The sequence below is a fragment of the Orcinus orca genome, chromosome 4, assembly GCF_937001465.1.
Source record: "Orcinus orca chromosome 4, mOrcOrc1.1, whole genome shotgun sequence".
NCBI classification, from domain to species: Eukaryota; Metazoa; Chordata; class Mammalia; order Artiodactyla; family Delphinidae; genus Orcinus; species Orcinus orca.
The window spans coordinates 107,743,826-107,770,754 of record NC_064562.1 but is presented as its reverse complement, the minus strand read 5'-3'; the positions used below and the strand labels follow the sequence as shown (position 1 = coordinate 107,770,754).

The following is a 26,929-nucleotide window of genomic DNA, read 5'->3' as shown; positions in this document are numbered from 1 at the left end:
GAGACCGAGGGGCTGCCCCGGCCCAGGAGCCTGCTCTTATTTCTTCCACCTTTGCCATCAGGTGTCTGCTGCGGAGCTGCGGCGTATCCGGGAGACGAGAGGGGCTGACACACGCACGCACATAGGACTGCCGTTCAGCTGCCTCCTGGGGTCTCCTCGGATTAGCAGATACCACAGACCCAGCTGCCATCTCTCCACCGTCCGGAACGCCCCGGGAGGACCCGGGAAGCGGACACCTCCAGCTTGGCCTTTGCACTCTTTCTGGCCGGCCGGCCAGCCATTCCCTAGTCAGCCTTAGCAGGAGCTCTCATCCTCAACTTGGCCTCTTGGGTGTCCTCTCCCGGGGTCGTGACTAGTGGATATTCCTGCCTGCTGGGCGGCTCGATTGCCCTTTTGTCTTTTCTGCGTGACCCCGTGGAAGGCCCTCGTGCGGAGCGTCTCCAAGGACGCCGGGGCGGGAGGCGGAATTGCCCAGAGATCCTTCAGCGAAGTGCATGTGTGTTTGCAAATCGTCCTCCGCTGTCGGTAGACGACGAGGACCGGCCCGGGCTGCGGAGGAGCAGCAGGCCGGTGGGGCAGGCCGCGTGAGTGAGCCTCGCCAGGAGCCCCGCAGCGCGGTCCCGCGCCCCCTAGGCTGCGCGTCAGCCCGGTGCGCCCCCGCGCGCCATGTCCGGTCGTTCAGCGCGCTCCGCTCCCGGCCCGCGGGGCTCCTGCGCCTTCTAGTTTCGGAGAGCCCACTTTGACCGAGGCCACCATTCCTACTGAGCCTCCTTCTTCTGTCTCCTACCGTCCCCACTGGAATTGGATTTGCAGAGGGGGTCGGTGGAACCAGATCACCCCTGTTCCACGCGCAACTGGCCCCTGCATCTTCACGATCTACACCGCGGTTGGGAGCTCCAGGTCTTTTACCTCCAAGTTGATATTTGTGAGGCAGACGACGCGTGATCTCCTCCCCGCTGCTTTGGGGTCTCCCTGTAGCCTTGGCCGGGGCAACTGATCTTCAGGACCTAAAGTTGCCCAAGGAGCGCCCGCCTTGCAGGAGGAGGGTGAGGGGAGCTGAGAGGCGTGTATCTGTGTTAGCTTTACTGCCTTGAATATTACTGTTACTTCTATATTATCTTGTGCACGTTATCCGGACACTCTGGGTTGCTAGACTCGCGCCAGGCACTGGGCCTCAGGCACAGCGCAGTTCCAACAGAGCAGCAAGCTAAAGAGAAAACCCCTGGCGCCGGCGAGCTAGGAGGCGGCGGGGGAAGATGCGCGGCGTGGGCTGGCAGACGCTGTCCCTGTCGCTGGGGTTAGTGCTGGCGATCCTGAACAAGGTGGCGCCGCAAGCGTGTCCGGCGCAGTGCTCCTGCTCCGGGAGCACAGTGGACTGTCACGGGCTGGCGCTGCGCAGTGTGCCCAGGAACATCCCCCGCAGCACTGAGAGACTGTGAGTATGGGCTCTTCCTCCCCCTTCCTCCCCACCATCGGGGTCGCGCAGCCCCTGCGTCGAGACTGGAGGGACTGAGCGGCACAGAGAACTGTGCCTGAGTCAGTCCTCACTAGCTTTCCCGAAGGCGCATCCTGGTCTTGAACTCTCTGAGAGGGCGCTGCCCGGGGAGGGGCCACTGCCCAAGGAGGGGCGGGCCCGCTGGCTGCTGCGCTTGGTCCCTTCCTCCGGCTCCAGTCCCGCCACTCCCAGCCCTTTGCGGGCGAGTTCTGTGAGGTTGGGGAGACGGGGAGATGGGGGACGAATAGTCGCGGATGCCTGGGGCAAGGGAGACGCGACTTTGTTCCTCGGACTCTGCAAACGGAGTCACCTTGCGGTTGGGAACTGTCGCGGGTCGGTTCAGGGCCGAGTCCCGGCTCTTGTCATCGCGGGGTGGCGCGAAGAAGTGGGGTTGACGCGGGAGGGGGGTACTCAAAAGAGAGAAACCTCCGCTCCCCGGCTTTGTGTCGCCCTTCTGGGGACTGAGGGAGAGGAGACGGGGTCGTGGGGCGGCTGAGCCCGCCCAGGGGCGCTTGTACAGGCCGCGGAAGGAAGGATGCCCCAGGACGGCAGCAGCTTTCGCGGTGGCCGTGCGCAGCCCCCCGCGACTCTTCCCCCGCCTTTCATTTCCCCTGGGAGGAAGCGGCGGCGGCGGCGAGCCCCAAGGACCTGTCCGAGGGGGGAGGCTCCGGAGGCGGACCACGTCCCGTCGGCTAGGCGAAGTTAGGGCTGGTTCTCCAAGCGGAGCCGGCCAAGTCGGGTCTGACCAATTTGGTGACCCCGCGGCCCTCGGCTGCCCCCTTCGGCCCTTCCTGCTGAGCCCTAGTGCCCCCTTTCCACCTTTCTGGCAGTTTCTGCGTCCCTGCTCGTGGCAGCCTCTCCCCTTCCTTCCTCTCTTCGCGCTCTGCTGCCCGCAGACATCCCCGCCTCCCTGTCTCTGTGAGCCTCTAATGAAGAAGTAATCGCAACGCGGGTGTTGACGGCCCACGCGCCGCTTGTGGGGCGCTTTCCGAGTTCAGGGAAGTGGAGCGTGGAGGCCTTTCTCTTTGTGAACGCAGAGGCCGCCGCCCCGCGCTTCCCGGGCGCCCAGGGCGCGCTCCCCTCACCGCTGAGCTTGGGCCCGGCGGGGCGAGGGCGGCCGGGGCAGCGCTCTCAGGCTGCGCTCCCCGGGCCCCTGCGCCCCCAGGCTGCGAGGGGGGCGGACGGCGGAGGGGACGCCTTGGATTCGCAGGTTTCCACCAGCGCGGCCCGCAGCGCGTCGAGTCGATCTTCTTAGCCAACCCATTTTCCTCGCCCTCAGTTTAAAGGCCAGAGTTGAGCCATTCCTTCCCTTGCCAGTGGCTGCCCCATCCCGAGCCCCACTGGGCCGCCCGCTACTCCGTCTCTGCCCTCCTTCCCTGGCCCGCAGCGCTGGGCAGGTTGAGTCCCTACCCAGGGTATCTTGTCAGAATATGATCTCCCAAATTTGTCTGGGATTGGGGGGTTGGCGGTGGCGGTTGGGACTCAGCTTATGGCAAGTAGCCCGGATAAAGAAAGACCCCAACCACTGTAGGAACAATTCGATGGTACTTTGCTCAGCACGGAAAATGGGTTGGGGAGAAAGCAGTGCAGAACTCTCTTTTAGCCCTTGTCATTTCATGCTATTCAGAACAGTTTAAAGTTTAAGCACTAACATGTCTTATTCAGCAAAAAGGGAACAGTTCGGGGAAAAAATAGCAATTGAGTTTTAAGGTCCTTGAAAAAAAATTTACCCCTATGAGGGATCTATAAAGAAGTTTCAGAAAATAGTTTACTCAGTGCTGGCTTATAAAATTATGTCATTGACAACATAAACACATTAAATACACATGATGTTTTCAAAGTCAAGGTAGGGTTTACTTCCGTGAAGGAGAACATTCAAACCACAGCAAACCCTGCTTTTATTTGAAATGATTGGAACCAGGGCAAGTTTAGATCTTGACCTAAGATGCCAGAAAAGGGGTTTGTGACTCTTGAGGGAAACGTGGTGCTGAAATCTGAACAAAAATGTCAGGGCCTGAATACTATTTCCACTATTGCCCTTGCTAGTAGTTTTCACTTTACAGTCACAGCGGGTGTTCCCGAGCTGCAAACGAAGAGTTTCGTTTTCATACAAACATAGAATTGTTGGAAGGTAAATGCTTATAAATGCGAGTCTTTGAAGTGCAGTTCTTTTGATGGCACTCAAACTTTATTCTTTGCCTTAGGAAGTTTAGCCATGGTGCCACCTAAGGATAGGGTTCTGAATTTTTAAAATTTTCTTCCTGAATAGTATTAGAAAAGTGTTCCTTTAACTTCCTGAAGGTAACTTTTTGGGAATGTTACTAACAATAATAGTAAATAGCAGAATACCTGTGAAATTAATATACACCTCCTTATAAAAGCAAAAATTGAAAGCATCCCATATACACACAAAAGAGAACATCTCTTGATAACAGGATCACTTCATTTTCTTGTCATATGACAGCAAGCATGGACTCTGTAAACTTAATCATTTTAAAAATTTTCTTTCAGAGATGACTTCCTTTTCTTTCTCTCTCTTTTACTTTGCAAACTACTTTAGTAATTGGAACTGATCCTTTATCTCAAAACTCTTATTTAGTTTATATTTGTCTTTGTTTAACTAGATAGTGGTAGAAATTAAACAGAACTTTCATTTTCTTACTTGTTTTCTCTTAGGGATTTGAATGGAAATAACATCACACGGATTACTAAAACAGATTTTGCTGGTCTTCGACACCTAAGAGTTCTGTAAGTATGTTCTTCTGTGTTTTGGAGAATTCTCTTTTGTTTTTTAAGGTTGTGTATTTTGAATTGTTACTGATCTCAGTTTTAATAACTGCCTCAATGACAGAAACATAAAATTTTAAAAGGCCTTGGTTTCCTTTTTTTTGTTTGTTTATCAGTGTACTTCAATTTTAATAAAAATGTAGGCCTTTATTTTAAGGTTGGATGCAAGCCATAGAAACAGTATAATGGAAATGACTTCAAATGTTTGCTATACCATACCGTAAGTGCCTTATGCATATAAAAATGTAGAATAGTTGCTTTTACAATATGAATGAGTAATGTGAGACATTTGATATACTTTTAGGATTTGAGATTAACTATAAAGAATTTAAGTGGGCCTGCATTTTATTATTGCTAATATAAAAATGTTCAGACTTTTCTAGCAAGCAACATGTACCTATATTTTGTAACATTAAAATCAAACAATCCAGGTTTTCGCAGAGTTTTTAGTGGGAACTGTTTCTCTATAAAAATATGTTGGTCATATTTTGAATCGTTTCTTGTATTTTAAAGCTTTGCAACTCTTATAAAATTGTTGCAGTATGATTACTTTTTAAATTAATGTGTTAAGTTAGTTGTGAATAAACAATCATTTGAGATTCAGTGTAATGTAAACTTGTTTTTACCTATAGATTTATAAATGTTTACATTGCAGTGCACATATACTTTTGATCATGCGTGTTCATTGTTCACTTTTGAAAAACACATTTTTGGCCTTTATGAATTCTTCCAATTTCTGACATATATCCATCAGTGAATTGAAGTATGTGTATGATGAATTATTGTATGTTGTTTCTTTCAGTTAAGAACTCACTTGAAAAACAGCCATCAGAGTTGTAGTGTCATGGGTTACTTTTCGGGATATACTATAGTTTAAGGTTCAGGATTCTGACGAAATTTTGTGAGAAACTGAATTAGTATTTTTTATGAAAGTTTCGTGATGAGGATGCTATTTTCCTTCCCTGATTTTTCTCAGATATAACATTGTTAGATTTGATATTGAATCTCAAACCAGAGCAGTATTTAACTTCATAAAGGGACAAGTTTTCAGTTGCTGAACTGACACTTTTTCAGATGGTGAGTGGTAACATTAAGACTCCTGTTATACTTTGCATTTCAGTCAGCTTATGGAGAATAAGATTAGCACCATTGAAAGAGGAGCATTCCAGGATCTTAAAGAACTGGAGAGACTGTAAGTATTTTCAATTCCAAACTTATGACGACATAACTATATTTTAAAAAATAGTTGCATTTCAAGGACCATGTCTTCAATTTCATGTCTTAGTCTTTGTAAGTTTACGGAAACAAGAAGTTGATAAAGTGATTTTCAAACTAATTTACAATTAGAAATAATAGAATTTTTGCATAAATAGTACTAACTTGTACAAGTTCAAAAATACAGACTTACTTTCCTGAGACATTTACTTCCTTGGTAACCATTGCTTTGGTACTTAGAGATGTACATTTTTTCTTATTTTTCATCTAGTTTGTTTTATTTGCTTATGTAGGAAGAAAGATGGTAATTTTATTTGCATTTATGGTACATTATGGAAAAGAATAGTTTTGCTGATAGTTATTTTAGTTCCCATGCTATTGCTATGTGTGTCATTAGTGACATTTGAGGAAATATTTAAAGTTCTTAGTGATAAAGATTTGCTTTCTGATATTTAACACTTGTGGTGAATATTATTAATAACTGCTATTCACAGTTTTATTTCATTATTTTATAGTAGCTTTCTAAATTTTTTTTTGCTGGAAGAAGAATTTAGTAGAAATGGAAGTAAGAGTTATGTTATCAAGGCCCATCATTTAACATTGATTGTTTTTTTCCAAGAAGATCAAATGTGAACTTCAGGATTTAAAATACATTTTTATTTTTTCAGACACAAAATTTTATGGATTGTTATATATTACTGGAGGACCATTATTATTTAATGCCTATAGTGTATATATACAAAAGACAAAAACCTCTGCTGAAATAATTAGATAAAATACACAGTTTGTCATTTGAAATATGAATAATATATCTCCATATGTCTTGATAATTCAAGTTTAGTAGCTTTGCATTTCTAAGGGCAAATATCAGCTCTCTTAAAAGTAGCAACAATTATTTTAATGTTTCCATGCCTGCTTTAAGAGGCACTTTAGGTAAAAATAAAAATTTTATTTAAAATAAAATTTATTTAAATAAATTTATTTATTTAAAATAGTGAAATATGATGTTCATTTAGGGCATAGCACATGCTCAGATTCACTGGGCCCAAGGGCAAAAGTTAATTCTGTGTAACTGTAAGTATAAAAGTGGCTTGTCAATTTCTAAGGTATTTGTAAATATAGGCTACATTTTTATAACCTAAAGTAAAATTAAACAGAGATATCTAATTTATTTTGCTATAAAATTTTGTTCATGAATAATATTACAATATAGCGATATAATTGTGGAATTCAAAATAAATTTAAAACCACTACTTAGAGTTAGTTTTGGGGAGGAAATAAAAATAAGTTAAATATTTGGTTAAGTTTATAACAAAGTTTATAAGTTCGTAAGCTGTTTCTTAATATATAAAAATACTCTGAAAGTATTTATTCTTTGATATCTTTTATGAATAGCTAATCTCTAGTGAGAACTTGGCAAAAGTATTTTTAATCCATCCATTAAAAACTAAGCATTAATATAATTTAAATGTTTAGTAAGATGAATAGATAATTTAAAATTATCATTTAAGCATTAACAGTTTTTTCCATGAGTAACTTTTATTTATTCATATATATGAGTTTAGTAGTCACATACATACATTTTTCCATGTGAGAGAGAGAGAGATATATATGTATGTATATGTATATTTTTTTCTTAAACAACTTTGATATCATTGAAGGATTCTCAGTGGCTTTTCATGAAGTCTGTATTTTGTTTATATTGTAATTTTAAATATTTTCAGAAACACTGGAATAAAACAAACTTTCTCATTATTTTTCAAGCCACTTTGGAGTACCATTTGAACTTTCATCTTGAATAAATGAACTTTTCCTAAAAATTATTAACCAGATACCTTATGATCTGAAATTCGATTAAAGTTGTAAGTAGGTACTATTTTTTGACTTTTACTTCCCCGGGAATGTCACTTCATCTCAGAACAATTTTCTGTTCTACGGAGATGCAGTCAGATGTTGCAGAGTGGGAGGAGGATTTGTAATTTTGAATGAAAACTAATATATATGCAGGACTTCTTTAAATCACCCCAGCTGTTGGCCGAGAGCAAATATTTCATATTTGTGAGGAAAAGCTGAGAAAATTCCTTTTGTTTACAACTGCCAAGTCCATCTGATGGAAGCACATTGTTATCTGACAGCCAATTCATCTCCTTGGGACTCTGGAATTCAAAACCATTTCTTAGGAGCATTGTGGATACACTTTTCAAATATTTATTTCTTTAAATACATTAAATGGCAAGCAGTTTTGCTAAAGAATGCATTCAGGTTATTGTGGAACAAACTATTTTAAATTTTTTTCAGTATATTAATTAAAAAAAATTTTAAAAAGCTACCCAGAGAGTTCTATAATCAAATTACTGTGGCCTTATAATAATATTATTATGGTATATATTCTTATTGTAGTAGGTGATGTCATTAACATCACACAAATTACCTTTTTTTCCCCCGAAAGTTGCAAGAGACAGTGTAATAAACAGGAAGTAATCAGTGAATTAACTTATAAATAATTATACCTTGTGTGAGTTTATATGTTTTTTTAGCAATTTAAATGTGAGTTTTAAATTCAAACTCCAAATTATGAAAAGGTGTATAAATGCAGGTTTTATCTTGTGAATGCCATTTATACTGTATATATAATATAGCAAGTTAATTTTCTTTCTTTGTGTGAAGAACAAAAAATAAAAACATTAACTTTATTCATATGCAATTTATGGTTCTAAGTTATTTTTTCATTTTAAAATGATAAAATCAGAACAATTCCAAATATTTTATGAGTATTTCAAAATTATAAGTTTTTTTCTTTTTACTTTATGTTGCTAGAGTTTTAACTTGATCAGAAAGAAGACATCTGAGAACAGAAGATAAGAGCTGTGCCTTTGAGAAATCCAACTTTTAATCTCTAAGAAACAGGGTCATGTGATTAGGTTGGATTTAATTTTAGTATAGGATGAGAAAATCATTATTGGCAAATCAAAGCATTATAGCTACAAAAGAAACACATTTTTTCCACTTCAAAGAATTGATGAAATACAAGGTTATCAGTCAAAATGTCAAGTAGTAGATGGGTATTGAAATCCTCCCTCCCTTCCTCCCTTTTCTGTCTCACTGCCTCCTTTCCCTTCACTTCCTTCTTTGTATTGTATAGAGAACAACAGCAGATGATATGATGATCAGAATGTGGTTATAAATCATTGTAAAAGGAATAAGTTTTAATCATGCCTACACACTATGAGCACACAGTACTTCCTGTTTTGTCAGTTTCCTACTTTATGCCCAGACCTAACATGTGCACTGGTGGATTCCCATGGATGCTCTGTGTTGTGGGTAGTACCTGCTTATCTGAGATGAGAATGAAGCCTTGAGAATGTGCCTCATGTAGATTGCATTAACAGGTCTCATTGTTTAATCAAATGTTCAAATGAAATCTAATATAGTTAAGTGACTAGATAGTCAATGGAAATTAATTAAGGAAAAACAAACTACAAATAAGCTACAGTAAAGAAACATTTAAGAATTATACTTCTTTATATTTCACGGAAGATGCCTGTGTATACTTGCAATAAAGTCTCCATGCAAAATTATTAATTCAAGTTATTTCTTGGTTAGTGTATAATGTGTTAGAAGGCTAAAAAAATCACATTGGGACCCCTGACTTTTCTATGCTGGTGTAAAGTTATGTTGTTCACTTATGTCTTATGGGATTATGCTGCAGTCATTAAAGTTCTATTTTATGGCCACTTCAGTATTTCACTACTGCAAATCATCTGCTTTTGTAAGTTGCTGGATAATACAAATGCAAGAGTATGAGAAAGGTTTTGAAATTTTTTAAAGGTTGTCCAAAAGAAATTAGGGTATTTTGTCTGAAATACAACGAAACACTCAATGCAAAATAAAATGTGTATATGCCTAGGTTACATTAATGAGAACCAATAGCATACCATTGAAAACCTTGGATATTAGATATTTCATTAACTTCACAGTCATACCCTTGCAATAAGGAAATTGCAGAAGTGATAAAGGCAAAGGCTTGGGCTGCACTTTTTTTCCTACCAATACGTTGTAAAGGCATTCCTATAAGACAATATTGCTTTAAACATTCCAAATTTTGGTATCTTTGGATTTGAGATTACCTTTTTTCTACTAACGTTGTCATTTGATACTCATTTTTACTTGAAAAAAAGAGTCCTGAAAATATTATTATAATGAAGCCATGCAAAGCCTGTTCACTTAGCTATTTTAAAGTTTCTATCAAGTAAATACAAAGAAAATACTCATTTTAATTTAGAAATGTCTTTACAATAGAGCCTAAATTTGACTAGACACTATCCTCTCCTTAAAGGATATCTAAAAGGCACATGTATTTTTTGAAGGTGGTGCTGAGTTATTTCTCCCTGGGTGTGCACACCATGCATAGGCATGAGACAGCCAATGTGAGGCTGAGGAACTATGGCACTCTAGAATTTTTGTTGTAGGTCGCTATACATGAGTTCAGATAGAGAATATGTTGTGGAACAGGTCTGAAGGAAGTCTCCCCTTATCCCCTATTCATGAAGGTGGAGAATCCCTCTTCTGACTCATCCTGCAAGTTTATAGGCAACACATAACGTCCTTTTTCTTGAAGTAAGGGCAAACTAACAGTGCTAATCTCCTTGGAAAAGAATGCAAGCTCATCTTAAAAGAATTGTTCTCTGGCACCTTTATACCCAAGTTTAAAATCACGGCAGTTATTTTCTTGGGAAAGGCTCTTTAAAGAACATCTCAAACTCAGCAAAGAGGCTCAGTATGTACATTGTATGAGATAAATCATGCACCTACATGTTCAAGAGTGTATCACTATCTGTGATAGCCAAATATCAAATTATTTTCACCTGTTTGTAAGCAATATTGAACGATTTTAAATTACATTTACTGACTATGGTCTTAGAAGGCTTTAATGCAAGTGCACTATTAGAAGTTTTGCAGAACATTCAATCTGTCTGAGAGGGTTTCTCATGCAGCGTTTTTTTTTATGGGCCTTGAAGTTGAACGGTGGTGAGAAGGCCTGTTTGCTCTTTGTGGACCGTTTTATAAATTCTGAAACAGCAAGGCTGTTTATTTTTCCCACATCTGTTTTGGGCTCATCCTTTGTGATAGTGTTTGCTGGATGCTGTGTCCTTTATACCTCCCCTGAAATGAGTAGTTTAGTTTGCACTGTTACAATGTATTTGTGGAAGCAGCGAATGTCAAATATTTTACATTGAACTCTGTCTTTCATTCCTGTTGGATACCTTTCTGCCTGAATTATGCCTTCTAGCCCAAATTACACAACTTTACATGGAAGGAGAGACTTTTCTGTATGGACTTTGTATATATTGCTCTTATCTGTTTTCAAAGCAATTTATATCTGCTGGACTGGGAGGAACATTGGTGAAAACACTTGCAGAATGAAAGTTTGGTAACAATAGCACTGATTTGGTTTTAATGCAATTGGAATCTTGCTTTAAGATAATATTAACAAAATTTTGTTTGGTTGTCATCTTGGCAGTGTCTGTCGGCCCTGGATGAAGGTGGGGCTTCATCTCTCTGCTGCTGCCCTACTCAGTGTAGATAACCTAGACTCCCCTCAGTGTAGGCACCTTGTAATTTTATATGCTATTGCCTGGTGTCCTATGAATATCGGCAGACACTCATTGGTTGTGCTGTTGATTATCTTTCTAAACAGATACAAACTCTTCTACCTGCTTTTAAAACATTAAATAGGAGTGGCATCAAAAAACCCTTGGTTTCAATTCCACTGTGAGATCTTGATCAGATTGCTTCGTCTTTTAAAACTGCAGTTTTATCATCATTAAAACAGAAACAATTATCATATCTCATAGTATTGGTACACGATTTTAGTAAGATAATGCACAGAGTTTCACAAAATGCTTGACACAGTGTTAGCACGTAAGGAACTATTATTATTATACATTTCAGCATCTCCCTTCCTGTTTTTCAGAAACTGAGTTTCTGAATTATTTTATCTTATTGAGCTAATAAAATGTGTCTATAATAAATTTGACTTTTAAATATCCATATTTATCATCATTTTCCTTCTGATTTTCTTATAGCATATAATCAATAGACGAGATGTGAAGAAAGTACAAAACCTTCTCCAAATTTTTTTCAGAGTATTTATCAAAATCTCTGAATGTATAGAGAATATCAAGAAGTAACGGGAATGAATAGGAAGCAACATTTTTATTAATAAGTTTTGATCTCCCTACCACAGAATATAAAGGGTGAAAATACTGATATCACTGCTGAAAGTATAAACTTTATCTAATACTAGCTAAATGTTAAAAATCTTTGCTTTAAAAATGTTAGCATAAAAGGCGAATGGTAATTTACCTGAGAAGAAGGCATTTATGTTTGAGAAATAGAAGATTGTAAAAGATAGACTTTTTAAGGCAGCATTTATCAAATACTCGTTACAGATCAGGCACATTGTAAATACCTTACATTTACAATGACAGGTAAATATGAGACTTGCATTTTTTACTAGCTTTGGTAAAATCGTTTTCATTTTACATTTTGGATTGGGGTGAACTTTGCAAATGTTAATTGAATTGAGGTGAAAGTTGAAACAATAGAGACCTCCAACCTCTAGTAATGGACAAGTCACAGGAGCAGCTGGCAGATAATAATTTGAAACAATGCTTGTCAGTAATGCTTATGCTGCCCTTCAAGTTGAGGTTGTTAAGAACCTGCATTTCAGAGGCCAGTGATCTTTAGTGTGACCCAGAAAGATCATTCACCCTGCGGAAGGTCACACTGAAAAAATAGCCCATAGCACAGAGGAAACAGTTGCTGAGATCTTTCTTATCTTTACCCTAAAGATATGTGTCTCAGAGACACACATTACACACCTTTCTGAAACCATGAATTTCTATCCAGCGAATTTTCAGTCAGTCTCCTGAGATCTTGTGGGCAGATTCCATCTAGCTGGTGATGACACAGGAGCTGAATATCACTGAATCTCTTATCTGTCCTTTGACACAATTGAGTATCCTTGCTGGGAACAATTGGTAATTGACCCACCTGGTCTGCTTAATGCAGCAAATTCATGTTGGTTCCCATAAATCCTCCTCTGAGATGCCCTTAATTCACTACATGCTGTTTATCTGTTCTTGGTCTATCAGATTTTAACTTCTTTAACACATTTACATTAGAGTTATTATTATGACACACTCATCTTCAAGCTACTAAGAAGTATTCTGTGGTATTAGAAGAAGCTAGGTTACTTTTTCTCGAGCTGTGTTTAGAAATTGTTGTGCACCTTGATAGTCTAACTTAATTCTGAATTTAAAAAAATCCTCTTTAGTTTAAAAACTTAATTTCTGGTCATTGTATTAGAAATTCTGCTTAAATTTTTTTCCTGTATTGGATATTTTGGAAGAGTTTCACTTTTTATTTTAATGTTTGTATTTCAATTTATTCTTAGTTCTAATGGAAGAGGAAACAGAACAGGAAGCAAAAGTGTATTGATACTCTTTTAAAGAAAAAAAGTGGAATCATACTATTTTTCTATGCATGTTACCATGTCACCTATTATCTGCCTTTTTTTGTATACTACTGTGTCTTATACACATGGTAGGCTTAGACACATTAAGATCATTCATAATAATTTTCATGGAATAGTGATAAATTACTTGAATTCTGAGAAAAATATACATATTTTTGTTTTGCTCTCAACTTTAGGTATTTTAAATAGATCATTAAAATAGTGAACTGCCTATACAGCTAGTTTTTTTTTTTTTTTAATAAAACTTGGTGTTTTATTTTTAGGTGATTCATTCATAGATATTTAGGAAGTGGGCTATGTAAAACTACATTTTTCCCAAAAAAAGATTGGTGAAACGGAAAGTTGAGGATTACATTATTTTGAGGAATGTTTAGACTGACTCTTTGAAATGAGTGATTCAGAGGGTATGTTCTGGAGTCAGCCCACCTGAATTCAGGTTCTAGCTCTACTTTCTATGAGCTGTGTACCTTCATCCAAAACAGCAGTGACAGTAGGACCTACTCATGGGGTAGAATGAATGTGATAATTCATGTAAACTTCTCAGAACAGCGACTATCACCTAGTAAGCTTAATATATGTTAGCTATTACTTTGGGAATGAATTAAGAACCACTAAGAATTTGAAAAAAAATTGAGAAAAGACACTGCTTGCACCGTATCTGAATTATCTACTTTCTTACAATATCTGAAATGAGACCAATGTAGACCCATTAACAAGAAATCTAGTAGCAGCCCTCAGTCACTTGGGTATCTGAATTTGTTTCACCATATTGAATTCCTTCCAATTTCTAGATGATGTTGAGAATGGCATGGCTGGGGGAGGTTAAAGGAAGGGAAAGGAGGCAATTGCTGTATAGAGCACATGAAAGCAGGTTTGGTGGCGGGTCTTAGGTTATCTGGAGGGTGGCATAAAACCTAAGGCGGGTACCTTAGGGAACATGCCTGGAGAAAGTTGCCTGAACATAAAATGCACATGCTAGGATTTTGCTGAACTATATCAAAATGCAAAGAGCAGTTTTTCCTAAGGACCTAATAAGTGCCCGGGAAGAAGGAAGGAAATACACAGATATGGCCTTTACACTTGAAGAGTTTACAGTGTAGTGGGAATCAGACCAGTGTGTGAATAAATATAATATAGTGTGAGGGACTCTTATTTATCAAATACTATGGGCATATGGAGACACAGGCAAGGGAGGAATCAACTTTAGGAGAATCAGGGGAATTACACAGAGGATGTAAGAAAGTACCATTTGGAGAAAAGGGAAAGCTCTGTACAGAGAGTTGCCTGTGCAGGGGCTGGGGACCTGAAGGAGCGTGCTTGTTTTGGCTGGAGAATCATGGACGATGTTTGTTAGTCCAGTGGTTTGGATCAGATTATGAAAGCACATCTCTGTCATTTCAAAAATTGCAATTGCCTATTTGGACAATGGGGAGTCTTCCCTAGACAAATTCTCATTAGCCCTGTTGTGAATACTTGTAATCTGTTTTTTCAGACAAAATATAACAAGGTCATCATTAAGTTATATTTTATTGAAAATGTTTAATAGTAGACTCTGGAAGTACTCTTTCCTCAGAACCATGCCTGGCAAAGAAAAAAAAAAAGCTTTTGGTTTCACTTTACAGTTAACCTTGTTAAGTGCTTTATTCATCAAAATTAGTGTAGGTGAAAAGTAAGTCCACCCTTTCACTACTGATTTTACTATTTTTCCCTCTGATTGTCTCAGCATACATTTTTATGAGCAAACATTTTATTAAGTGCTGAGAGTATTTCTATAGATGACCAACTTCTTAATAATATGAGTTATGTAGCAAAAGATGGTAAGCATAGCTATCATTGCCTCATGGCGTTTTAGAGTTGGAAGAAGTTCTGAAGTTCACCTTGTCCAACTTTTCACTTAATGCAGAATTTCTTTTTATTACATCCGTTGCAGGGAAAAAAATGCATAGCCTCTGCTTGAATATATGTGGAGTAAGGAGTTGAGAGCTTCCTAAAGCCGATCATCCCATTTCTTAATATCTTTTATACTTAGAAAGGTCTTCCTTATGATCTACTTTCTTGAGTTATAATTACTAGTGCTATTCCTGCCCTCTGGAGACTAAATAACTGTAATTCTGCTCCCATCTGATGACCGTTTAAATATGTCATCATATTTAAAAGGGGGCAAGATTGATATGCCCTCTTTTCCTGCCACCTTAACATTTATCTTTACCACAAGAAACACCTCAAGTTTCTTCAGTGTGATGTTAGTTTCTGGACGTCCTTACTCTCCTCTAGAGCTATAGCAGCTTATAAATCATTTAAGTGTGCATTTTACATTAGCTTGTCATCATTTTATTTAAATTTGGGAAAAGTAGAGAGGATAGATATTTATTTTTACTGAAATGTTAAATTGTACACTTAAAACGAATGAGATTGGGATATGAGTACATGAAGGCCAGATTTTGCCACTCTTTAGTTAGTGTGCATAGTCCAAAAGAGCTTAGTTATGTAGTACGGGGGCTTAAATTGAGTTAGAGTTGCAATCAAATTCTTTTCTAAAATATTTAAAACATCCCAATATCAGTTAAACATTAAGAAAACATTACTTAAACATTTTTGCCCTCATTGTTAGTTATAACTCGGCCTTATTCAGTTAAGAGTCAAGAACTGTGGACTGAGGTTTTCTTGTGATTTTGCCTAGAGGTAGAAACCATGCTGACACTTTCTTATACATTTTTCTGAAACTAAATGAAAAGCTAAAAAAAATGAAATTTCCACCTCCCCTCAGTACCTTGGCTGAAAATTTAGGTCATTTGGGACAGTGTATGAATTATTTTAGGGCACCATTTAATATGGTATTTCTGCTGTATGTTGAACTTGCCTAACCTAGACACCAGAGTCTGAGTCCAGAAATCCTGTTTCATTGCATCTGTGCTGGTTGACTGATGTTGCAGGGGATGTGAATTTAGAGTTTAGGCCCCAGTAATCATCATCTGAGTAAGCACAATGGAAAATTGCTTTAAAGAGTCATGTAACAAAAGGTGTAACCAACTTCTGATTTTCAATGCTTGAATTCTCTTGAATGTCGTTTCATTCTTTCCTGAAATACAGGATGAGGCATGACACTACCCAATCACAGTCTCATTGTTGGGTACTTTCTATGTAACATATGCTTTGTTTTTGTTTTTCTCAAAAGGCGTTTAAACAGAAATCACCTTCAGCTGTTTCCTGAGTTGCTGTTTCTTGGGACTTCGAAGCTATACAGACTGTAAGTAGACAGAAATAGTTATTGTTGCTTTGGGTAGTACCTCGCGTTTTATTAAATGTATTTTGGATCTGTTTCCTTATGCTTTCCTGGAATCTATTCATCTATTCATCCGTAGATTAATGGATTAAAAGTTTGCCTTTCTTTCTTTTCTTCTTTTCGCTCTCTTTTCTTTTTTGTTTTTTTGGAAATTTATGATTGGTTTTCCAGTAGTTCCAGTTCTTTTATTTGGTTAGCATTTACTGATTCGTGTATATGTTATTGTAATTGTATTATTCTTTTTTGGTCCTGATGGGGAGATTTACCAGACTTCTTTATGGAAACTTTTGATTAAGTTCTGAAGGGGAAGATTGCCACTGCACTTCCTCTTCAGAGGAAGTTGGCAGTGTTTTCTTGTCAAGTTGAGGTTTTTAATGTCAGCTTTTTTGATATTGTTTCTGTATTCACATAGTGTTTATTAGTCTGGAAATATTATTATAAGGTATTTAAAGAGGACTGTAAATTTCCTCTTAAATGTTCCTTTTAAAGCGAGAATTCCAAACTCTGCAATATGAACGACTGTAAGGGTTTCATATCAAATACGTCATTGACTGTTAACAGAAGTACTTTGGAAGGAGCGTAATGTGAGTTTTAGGCAGAATCGGTTTTTCTTCCCTGGAATGCTTGTTCACTGACCTAATGTGCATAGTGAAAATATACTTTTGAAAGCTTTTAAAATTAGATTTTCAGCCACATGAATGATTTTGTACAGATGGGAGATAAGTTACAAAGTGTTGGAAAAAATAATAACAATGATTATTGATGTTTGAGGATGTTGTGAAAAATCGTTGGGATATATAGAATAAATTGCTCAGCCTGGCTCCCACCTGGATGGTGGGGAAAGTCCCATATGGTCATGCTTGTGGGGTAAGTGAAGGGATTGCTTTTTCTGAACTGGACTTTGTAGCCACGGCTTCGTGGTAGCCTACTAGTTCAATATTGTTGTTATGAATTCCAGAAGTAGGAAGGCCCTCTTCCCACAGCCCTCCCCCGACATTGTATCTCAGTTAGGCTCTGTGTTAGGTCCTCCTGACACCTTAGCTGACTATAGAGAGAATTTTCTCAGCAGGTGAAGGTGGAGCCAGCTACATACCAGGTCTTCTCTCTAGAGTTTGACTTTCCTGATTCTGTTTGTCTAAGGATAGCCAAAGTCACCTAGCAGTATTTCTCCTCTGCGTTGTGTTCCCTGCTGGTTAATTGACCCAATTTAAGTAAATTTAAAAGAATCAAATAAAGAAACCTTGAGACCGCCTTTTTAACAAGAATTCTCTAAGGACTATTTTTACCAAGGAAACTAGATGTAGGCTGTTATGAAAATTATATGTATGAATATAAATTGATACTTGTATTTAATTATTTGTGCTTAGTTTGCAAGAAGGGCTACAGAGATGGTTTTAATAGATTCTACTTTCTGCTTTAACTTTTTTGATTGAGGGGATTTTGTAGAATTGATTTCAAAGCTAGTATACATTGAGTGCTATTAAATTACTACTTTGCTCACAATGTGCATATAAAAACAATCCACGTTGTCTAGAAAATTTTCTGTCTCCTATGTAGCTGTGAAAATATAATTTAAATGGAATGACTGTTATAGCTAGAATTAAAATTATTAAGCTGAAGAGAGGAAAATATAGGAAGTAACTTTAACACTGTCTCTGAGAAACTAGAATATTTGATTTTTACTCTGGAAGTACTTGGATTAATTTTCTTAGAGGGATTCAGGTGGTATAATATAGTGCAGAATCACTTACCAGCAAATTATATTCTGTTCAATATTTTGCCCCCTTTTACAATGTCATATAATGGACCAAGGGATTTTCCATTATGTTTTGTTATGATTTTATAACTTTATGAAGCTGCTGTATGAAAGAAGATGACTCGGAATCCTTGTGTGAGTTAAAGAAACAGAACCCATAAAACTATAAGGCAACATTTTCTAGTTAATTAAAAGCATGTTAACAAGTGGGGCCATAGGCAGCTAGAAAATGTGTTCAGAGTCATGTTGTGCCTGTTTGGCTCAAAGGATTTCCCCTGGGGAGTAATGGAAGATAAAATTTTGTTTCTGATGTGGGACTAGTTGCAAGAGGGACTTGAAAGCTTTGATTTCCTGAAGTTAGAGCTTGATGGCTTAGTGTTCAGTACTGATTGTGACTTGACACCTGACATAGACACTGGATACACATGGAAACATAGAGGTGTAATTTTTTTCTGCATCAGGAAAAAGGAATCTTCTTTTGAGTTGAGGCACTGTTCTCTCACCTGAATTAGATCTAGTGGATTGTTAGCAATGATCTTTCTCTTAAGAGGAAAGTTATAAGCTACATGTAACCAGTTTTTTATGATGGTGATCACTAACTGATTAAACAACCACCATTAAGAGTATTTAATAAATAAAGGAACAAAAGCTTGTGAAGCTAGCTGCCTGTCTAGTTTAATTTCCAAGAGGAAGGATGCAAGTTCAAATATTCTTCATATGATACAGGTGCCTAGTAGCTAACTGGAAACAACTGTTCTAACAGATGGAAAAATATGCACAAATCTACATACAAAAATGTCCTTTAAAATGTTCATTTAAAAATGAACTTTTCTTTCACAAGAAGGATAAGTGACCAAACAAAAGATACAGAATTTTGGACAAACAACAGGACAATATGTTGTGACAGGGAAAAGTCGACTGGTAGCTGTATTTGCATATCAAATGATCTACAGTTGCCCTACTGTATAATTCAGTAGAGCCATACACATCTAGAATTCATGAAAGAAACAAATTTAGATTTATTTTCTCTTTATAAATTGATGCATAATGCTAATTCGTACCTCTGGTTCTTTTCCTAACTTATTTTATCTTTTACCCTTACTTAATACTATTGTTTCCTGATACATAATCAATGAAAAAGTTTACTTGTTTTACTATATAGTTCATACACTGATGTTTGACTTTTATCATTGTTTGCTTAGATTAAATCTAAGCAAACTGGACATTATACAGATTTTCTTTGTGCCTCTGTAATGAATAATCGCCATTTGACTCTTGGCTGAAAATGAGATGCCAGGTGAAGAAGCACACATGCTTTTTAAAAAAAACTCTAAATGCAGTATAAAAGAAAAAGAGGGTACACTGTATATGAATTATGATTCGACACGGTTGGTTGCTGCTAGCGGCCAAATATGCTTTTCCTTTGCTGTCTGCTCCAATTTCTCTTTGGACGGGTTGAGAGAGCACTCCATGTTCAGGTCAAGATGTTTGCTCAGAAATAGTAGTACAGTTGCAGCTGTGTTTGTTGGAGCAGGAGACTAGTTTAAATAGCATTACCATTTATCCAGTCCATTAACAGAACTCTGTAAAATAATACCAACTCTGCATAAACTACAGGACAGTGTAATAAAATTACAAGCGCTTGTTGACAGATGGAAAGTGTAAGTAAAGAAAAAAGAAAAGTAAAGGGCCATAGGTTGGAGGTTAAGAGACAGCACATAGTTTTCTTAGCTTATGTAGATACTCTGTCCTCCCCCTTTGCTCCTCCTCCAAAACTGAGGTTGCACTTTTATTATCAGTTTAAGAGTGCAGAACATGATTTTCAGAACAATTAGGAGCTGGTTAACGGACAGAAATTTCAGTGACTTTTGAAATGGTTGATTATGATTGAAATTTATGAGTAGCTTATACAGATGTTCCTGAAAAACATAACCTTAAAGGTGACTTACCAGCTAGAGTTTGCAGCCACTCATCTGGGCTCATTAGAGAGGAATTTCATTGCTAGTACTGTGGTTAAGCATTCCGTTACAAATATTTGTTTTGTGGTTTTCAGTTTATTTCTTTGAGTATTATATATTTACCCAGACTTCTAACATAAGCTTAAGTAGCCAAACCACGTTGCAGAAACTCATTTTTCACTTGTATCTACTGAAACAAAGCAAAACTAACAAACAAAAACAAATACATAGGTCCCAGTGATTCATTTTTTTACTTCTTTAAATAAAAAGTCTTTATTTCTGGTTAACAAGTGGTGTTTCCCTAGAGACCTTTGGAGCCACTAAATTATCTAACATTATAAGTAGTATTTTTAAAGCCAAGGACTCTTTTTATGGCCTAGTGACTCCTTACCTGAGACAAATAAATTTTGAGCGCTTAATTCAATTGGTCAGATCACAATTCCTTTGCTGTTGGATAGGATCTCAGATTCTCCAGATACTCTTTGATAATAATTATTGGGAATATTTAAGAGGAAAACTTAATTTCTATTATGGTAAAAATTGATTTGTTAAACATAACAAATATACAGTGAAGCTGTCCTTATTTCCGTTTCTCATAGAAGGAGCCTTAGCTTTTGATTTTGCTTTTTAATAGTTACAAGGGTAACACATGCTTATATTAAAAAGGTTTAGGGGACTTCCCTGGCAGTCCAGTGGTTAAGCCTCTGCACTTCCACTGCAGGGGACTCAGGTTCGATCCCTGGTTGGTGAACTAAGATCCCACATGCCTCGTGGCCAAGAAAAAAAAAAAAAGGTTTAGACAGTTCAGAAAAAGAGAAAAGTAAGTGGGGATAGAAATTAATCATGATCTCACCATTCAGATATAACCGCTAGTATACTTGACAATTATTAGTAGATTAGTTTTCTTTTTCTTTTAATTATGCTATAAATGCTGGTATACATGCATTACAAAAACATTTTTTTTAGTATCCCCAGGGTTTAGTATAAGGCTTGACCTTTAGAAAGCTCTCAGTGTTTGATGTATTGAATTAAATCTCCATTGGGCTCAGGGTTTGTAACTTGAATGAGCAAATAGTAACACTGGGAAGGTAGTATGAATAATGGGGAACCAAATTAAATTTAAAGGGTACCTTGGCTAATTAAACGTTTGTCCCCTTAGGTTTTCTAAACATTGAAGGGTATCGGTAGACACTGAAAAATCAAAATGATCCATTTTCCACCTAAGCAAAATATACCTTAATACTGCACTTATATAAAACTAACCTCCCCCCTCCCCCAGTTCTCTGATGCCAATTAAGTGTCAGGATTCTTGGATTCAAGGATAAAAGCAGAAGAGAGCCGTGGTGCCTGTGTCAGAATTCCTCTTGAATTAATTTCTGCCAGCTCTGATTAAAGTGTGGGCTCCTTAGAGGTGTCAGGTGTGTAGTTTCCTGCTTCATTTTACTCTTGGTCTGTTTGGCCCCTGCCACAGTAAATCCGACAGTGGTAGTGCAGGAATTGCAGGTTATAGTTGCCAAGGTTGCTGTGGTCCCACCAGATCGACATCATTAATCATCCAGGGAGCTGCCATGATAGCTGCCGCTGATCTCTGTTGCCAAGACTGCTAGAGAGCTTCAGGTGCGGAGAAGAAAAGTTGTTCGGAGGTGGTTTGTCTGTGTCATCATTTGATGCAAGCATACACTATTTGTATTGTTAATACTGATACCTTGCTAAGGGGAACAGATTGACTCTTTATCTTTGAAAACAAAGACTTCATATGAGAGATAACACTTAGGAAGGTGTTAACTGTCAGTGATTAAAACCTCAAGTCCCTTATTATTTATTAAGTAACTTATTAATTACTTATTATTACTGAGCCCAAGGGACTCTGATCTTGCCACTTAAAAAACAGATATATGAGGAGTATTTCATTGACAGAGATTACTGTTATATAACCGAAGGTTTGTTTTTAAATAGGTAGACAAAACACTTCATAGACTGATATCTGGACACACTTCAGAGTAGCCATTACCACTTGCCACGAAAAAAAATTAGGCAAGCCATTGAATAGGACTTTTGTTTATAAATCAACATGCAATCGTATGATTTAGAAGTTATAAAAGCAGTGAAGGTTAAGACTGTATTTGAGATTTTTGCCTGGCCTCCTGTGGGTAGTTTTTACTTTAAAGGGATCACTAATAAAAGACTTGTTACTGGAGAACGTCAGAAATCGGCAAGTTTCTACTACTGCCAAGCCACCAACTAGACTTTTTGAGTGTGAAATCCACAGCATAGTTCCTGGCAGAGGAAAGTCAAGTGCAGAAAGGTCTTTCCCACTCAAGTGTACTAGTTTAAATAGTTGCTTTCCCAAATGTAAATGTTTCTATTTCCACCAGCAAATACTCATGGTTAGCCAACTTGAATTTGGCGAATCCTGTGATAGGTGCAGGGGAGAAAAACTGGCATGGTGTGTGGCCCTCTGTAATGTGGGACATTTGTTGACCTCAACCATTGCTAACATCTGACCTGTAATATGTAAATTAAAGCCTACAATGTTCATGGAGACTGTGTTTTTTTTGAAAGATGAATTTAAGTATATGGTTCTCATGTCAAAAAGATATTATTCAATACACATCATCAGGGAATATTTTAAAATTTGACTATAAATCATAAAATTGCCACTGCCATCTCAAGATTACAACTTGGGGACTGAAGTTTATATAAATATTAATTCTAGGAACAAGTGTCCATAGTGTGTTAGTTCTAATGAACTAATTTTAATGTGTTTACATTATGTTTTAAGACACTGAAATCAATTTATTTTATGAGAGGTTGCATAAAATACTAGTGTTTAAATGCCTACTCAGGTATTAGTAGCTTTGCTATCTTTGTCAATCAATGGATACCTCTGGAGATAAGGTTCCTTATCTGTAAAATGGGGATGATATTTACCTCCTGGGAATATTTCAATTCACAAGATAAATTCTGTATTCAAAAGAACATTGTCAACTTTCCAGTATGATAGAAATGATGCTTGTAGGATTATCATCCTCTCATTGCAAAATAGCATGAAATAATAGTCACAGATTTCCTTGCAAGTTGCCCACAGTCAGCAAATCTCCCAGTTCTCTTTCACGTCTCTCTTACATTTATTCTCAGTGTAATAACACATACATAAGCATAACCACATTAATTTTTTAACACTGCAAATTAGCATAAAATGTGCATTTGCATCATTCCAATTCTCCTTACTTGGCAACACAAGTTACATTAAGGCCAGAATGTTTTTAATGAGCTCTCTTACCCACTCCCAGTTGATGATTCATATAATTTTAAAACTCTTATATAAAATGAATCAGGGATAGAAAAAGAGGCTGTGATTCAGGAACTATTTATGTTAGTCCACATATTAAATTGTCGTTTTAATGATGTGTTGTCTTGAATAACAAAATGAAGGAAAAATATGAATTAGTTAGAAAATGCTGAGTTAACTCCTTAAGGTATAGGTAAACTATATTGAAAGTTATTCAGAAGATTTACGTTGTGTTGCTAAAGAACATTTTTATTACTAAGATTTCAGTTTTAGAAACAATATAAAAGAATTAGTTCATTGAACTTATAATATACAAATATGATTTGATCTGTGGAAGATCCTGCCACCTTTACATAAGCTGCATGTGTGATTTTCAGTGCATTTTTAGACTAAACATCTTGTCAAAATGCAGTTCAAATTGCAAACTGTTTAGCACTTTGGATTTAAACAATGATTGATAATGAAATAGCTTTGAGCCTGAAGTTATTTTTATTTTGTCTGTTTTTATCATAACTCCAGTACTTTTTGTATGTACATAAGCTTTGCAGTCAGATGAATGTGTATATGTCTTCTTCATTACCTGTTACCCACAACCAAGTTACTTGCTATCAAGGAATTATTTATAGAGGGTTAACCTTAAAACATTTGATAAATTGTGATATAAGAAACTTAGGGCAAGAGTTTAAGAAAGCCTAAGCTCTAGAGAAGGAAGCAATGAAGAGTAAAAAGTCCAGTCTTTGGCAATACCCATGGTCTAGGGTACAACATGGCTGTGTGAAATGTTATTAAGAGAACATCTGTGCCTCTTGAAATGTCCCCCAAATGAATGTGAACAGCTAAGTATGGCAACTTGATTTAAGTGTTTTATAAAAAAGATGTAAAGAAAAGAGAAATAAATAAGTCTGGAAACAGAATGGAAAAAGATAGCTTTGCCCCCTCATGATAGGTTTCTTCTACTAGTGAAAGATTAAAGCTTGAAGTATGTGAATAGCTGAGAATAGCACAGAGAAAGGTTGATTGCTTCCCCTCCAACAGTTCCAACTGATTGAAAAAAGCCTAAAGTTTTGTTTGTTCTATGTCTTAAACCATCAGAATTCTCTTTTAGGACCAGAGGAATGCTCTGGAGGAAAAGAATCCAAGGATAAAAAGTCATTGCAAGCCAACAATTGTTCCTAATCCTCACAAAATGCTGGAGAAATTAAATTTATTCTTTATTGCTCAAAGTGTTACCTAGGTCACTGGGCGATGGGAAAATTGCACTGGAAGTAGAGTAGGCGCAAGCTTTGTTTTGTGTCTAGATGCTTAACCTTAGACACGACAAGGCATCTTAGAGTGTGGTGGGAACTTGGTTCAGAGCATTAACACCAAGACTTTTATTACCCAGGATTTATAATAGGCTGTGCTGTCAGGAGATGAAAATGTTGTGTTTACATTGCAGTGTTAAATGATCATTTAATTAACACCTAAGGAAAAAAAAAGTTGTGAAATTCTTAGCAGCTTTTACTGTTGGTTTCCTGGGAGGTTTTAATATCCGAGTTTCATTGAGATTTCTTTTTGTTAGTAGAGACACAAAAGACATTGTACACTTTTTAAGGAAGACAAACAGTTTAACCTTGACCCTTTTTTTCCTAAAATATTAATTTAAATTACATTTTAAATCTGGTGTGCTTATTTAAAAGGTTTCTAGATTCGTATCTCAAAAGTATGTCTTAATTAAACACTATTTCTATGTAAACATCTGGCATTTAAATGTTATTTAATTTACATTCTAAACTTTCTGCTGTAAAACATTTGAAATTGCCAATTAATTTACCTTAGGTGTAATATATTTACAGTATTAACTATATGAATTTTACATCTTTTAAACTACCACTATAGTTACATTGTTTTAAGAATAAGGGTCAAAATAGGTAAACATTGTCAAATGATTCTAGGGGCGGGGGTGGGGGGTTGAGGTACATTGTTATTATATTATCATCATCATTATGTAATTAGAGATCATTATTCTCATATGATGCAAGAAGTTTATACATAGACAATAGGAAGAATGATGCCATTAATATGAAAATTCAGATTTACTTCATTAATTGCTAAAAGATTTGATGCTATCAAATGCCTTCACTTATTCCTGATCTTTTATAAAAACAATTACCTAAGATAGAGTGGTCTTGAGACAAATTGATAATATTTGGAAAATATAATATGTACTGCCAAGGGTAGCCGCATACTCAGTAACACTGTCTTTTTCTAAAAGAATTATTAAAAAATTTATATCTGTTACTCTTCTCATTTTATCTAGGTATGCAACTTCGTATTTTAATATATGAAATATTAAAAAATATTTGTTGTTACTTGCTGTTAAAGTAAAATCTTTCTTAATTTTTCTAGAAATGATTATACCATTATAGTGTAGTTTTTGTAAGTACACTATTTTTATTCATATTGCAACTAAACCTGTTTATTCCCATTTTTTTTTAAGTTTAGATTCAAATGCCTCAGGATAAAACCTGCTTTCTGTATTATTCATGGTAAAAGAGTGCAAGGAGGCTTGAATGTTATTAAAATCTCTTAATAGAACACTACCAAATGTAAAATAGATAGCTAGTGGGAAACAGCCACATAGCACAGGGAGATCAGCTAGGTGCTTTGTGTCCACCTATAGGGGTGGGATAGGGAGGGTGGGAGGGAGACACAAGAGGGAGGAGATATGGGAACATATGTATATGTATAGCTGATTCACTTTGTTATACAGCAGAAACTAGCACACCATTGTAAAGCAATTATACTCCAATTAAGATGTTAAAAAAAAAATCTCTTGCCCTGCTTTGAACCAAGAATTATATTCTCATTCACAAAATACTACTCAGCATTACATAGCCACTTTGTACAACGTTATATGCTCTCCTTACTTCTATCAAGTTTCAGCATTTCTCTAAAACTTTTCTCTTTTTTTCTTAACCCACATGATTTTTTTTCTTCCCAAAGCTGTTTCTCCATCCAGAGTCTAGTAGCAAAACCCCCAAGTAGGAATATTGCTTTAAATGTTATCTCCTTTACACACATACCCACATTTTGATTGAGGTAGTTATAAGACACAAAATGCTCAAAAGTTAAAAGATATGAAAGAGAGAGAGGAGTGACGATATCTGGTTACTTAACATACTGGATAACTAGTATATTCTAAATGATGTAGTTCTTTATACCAATTGAAATTCCAAGCCAACTAGGTGCTGTGTGCAGGTGTGTATGTGTGTGTGTGTGTGTGTGTGTGTGTGTGTGTGTACACGCGCACGTGCATGTGTGTGTGTATAGTTGGAGATGGGGATACTGAGAGCTAGGGAAACAAATATTTTGTGAATGTTCAAAAATGTTTGAAGAATAAATAGGTAGGGAAATTATAGGAAATTTCATTTAACAAATAAATTTGTTGCTTTTACACTAAGAAAGCAACGATATGCTCTTATATGAGAAAAAGTCAGTGTTAAAATTTTATGCATTAATTATTTGGAATCTCTAAGTAGAAACCAAGGGGAAAGATTTCAGGATTTATTTTAGATAAAGTCTCCAGGTTTGCCTCTTAAAAATAGTAATAACTATTCTAAA

At 37.2% G+C, this 26,929-nt stretch overlaps 1 protein-coding gene across 2 annotated transcripts in view; it reads left to right on the top strand.

Annotated features, from left to right (window-relative positions):
* Positions 1–1,256: 1,256 nt before the first annotated feature.
* Positions 1,257–26,929, top strand: part of SLIT2 (slit guidance ligand 2) — a 386,109-nt gene continuing 360,436 nt past the window's right edge. For both annotated transcript variants that reach the window (XM_012531743.3, XM_012531741.3), the window contains exons 1-4: positions 1,257–1,435; positions 4,172–4,243; positions 5,403–5,474; positions 16,213–16,284. In XM_012531743.3, coding sequence (XP_012387197.1) covers positions 1,257–1,435; positions 4,172–4,243; positions 5,403–5,474; positions 16,213–16,284 — 395 coding nt within the window. The remainder of the gene's footprint in view (positions 1,436–4,171; positions 4,244–5,402; positions 5,475–16,212; positions 16,285–26,929) is intronic.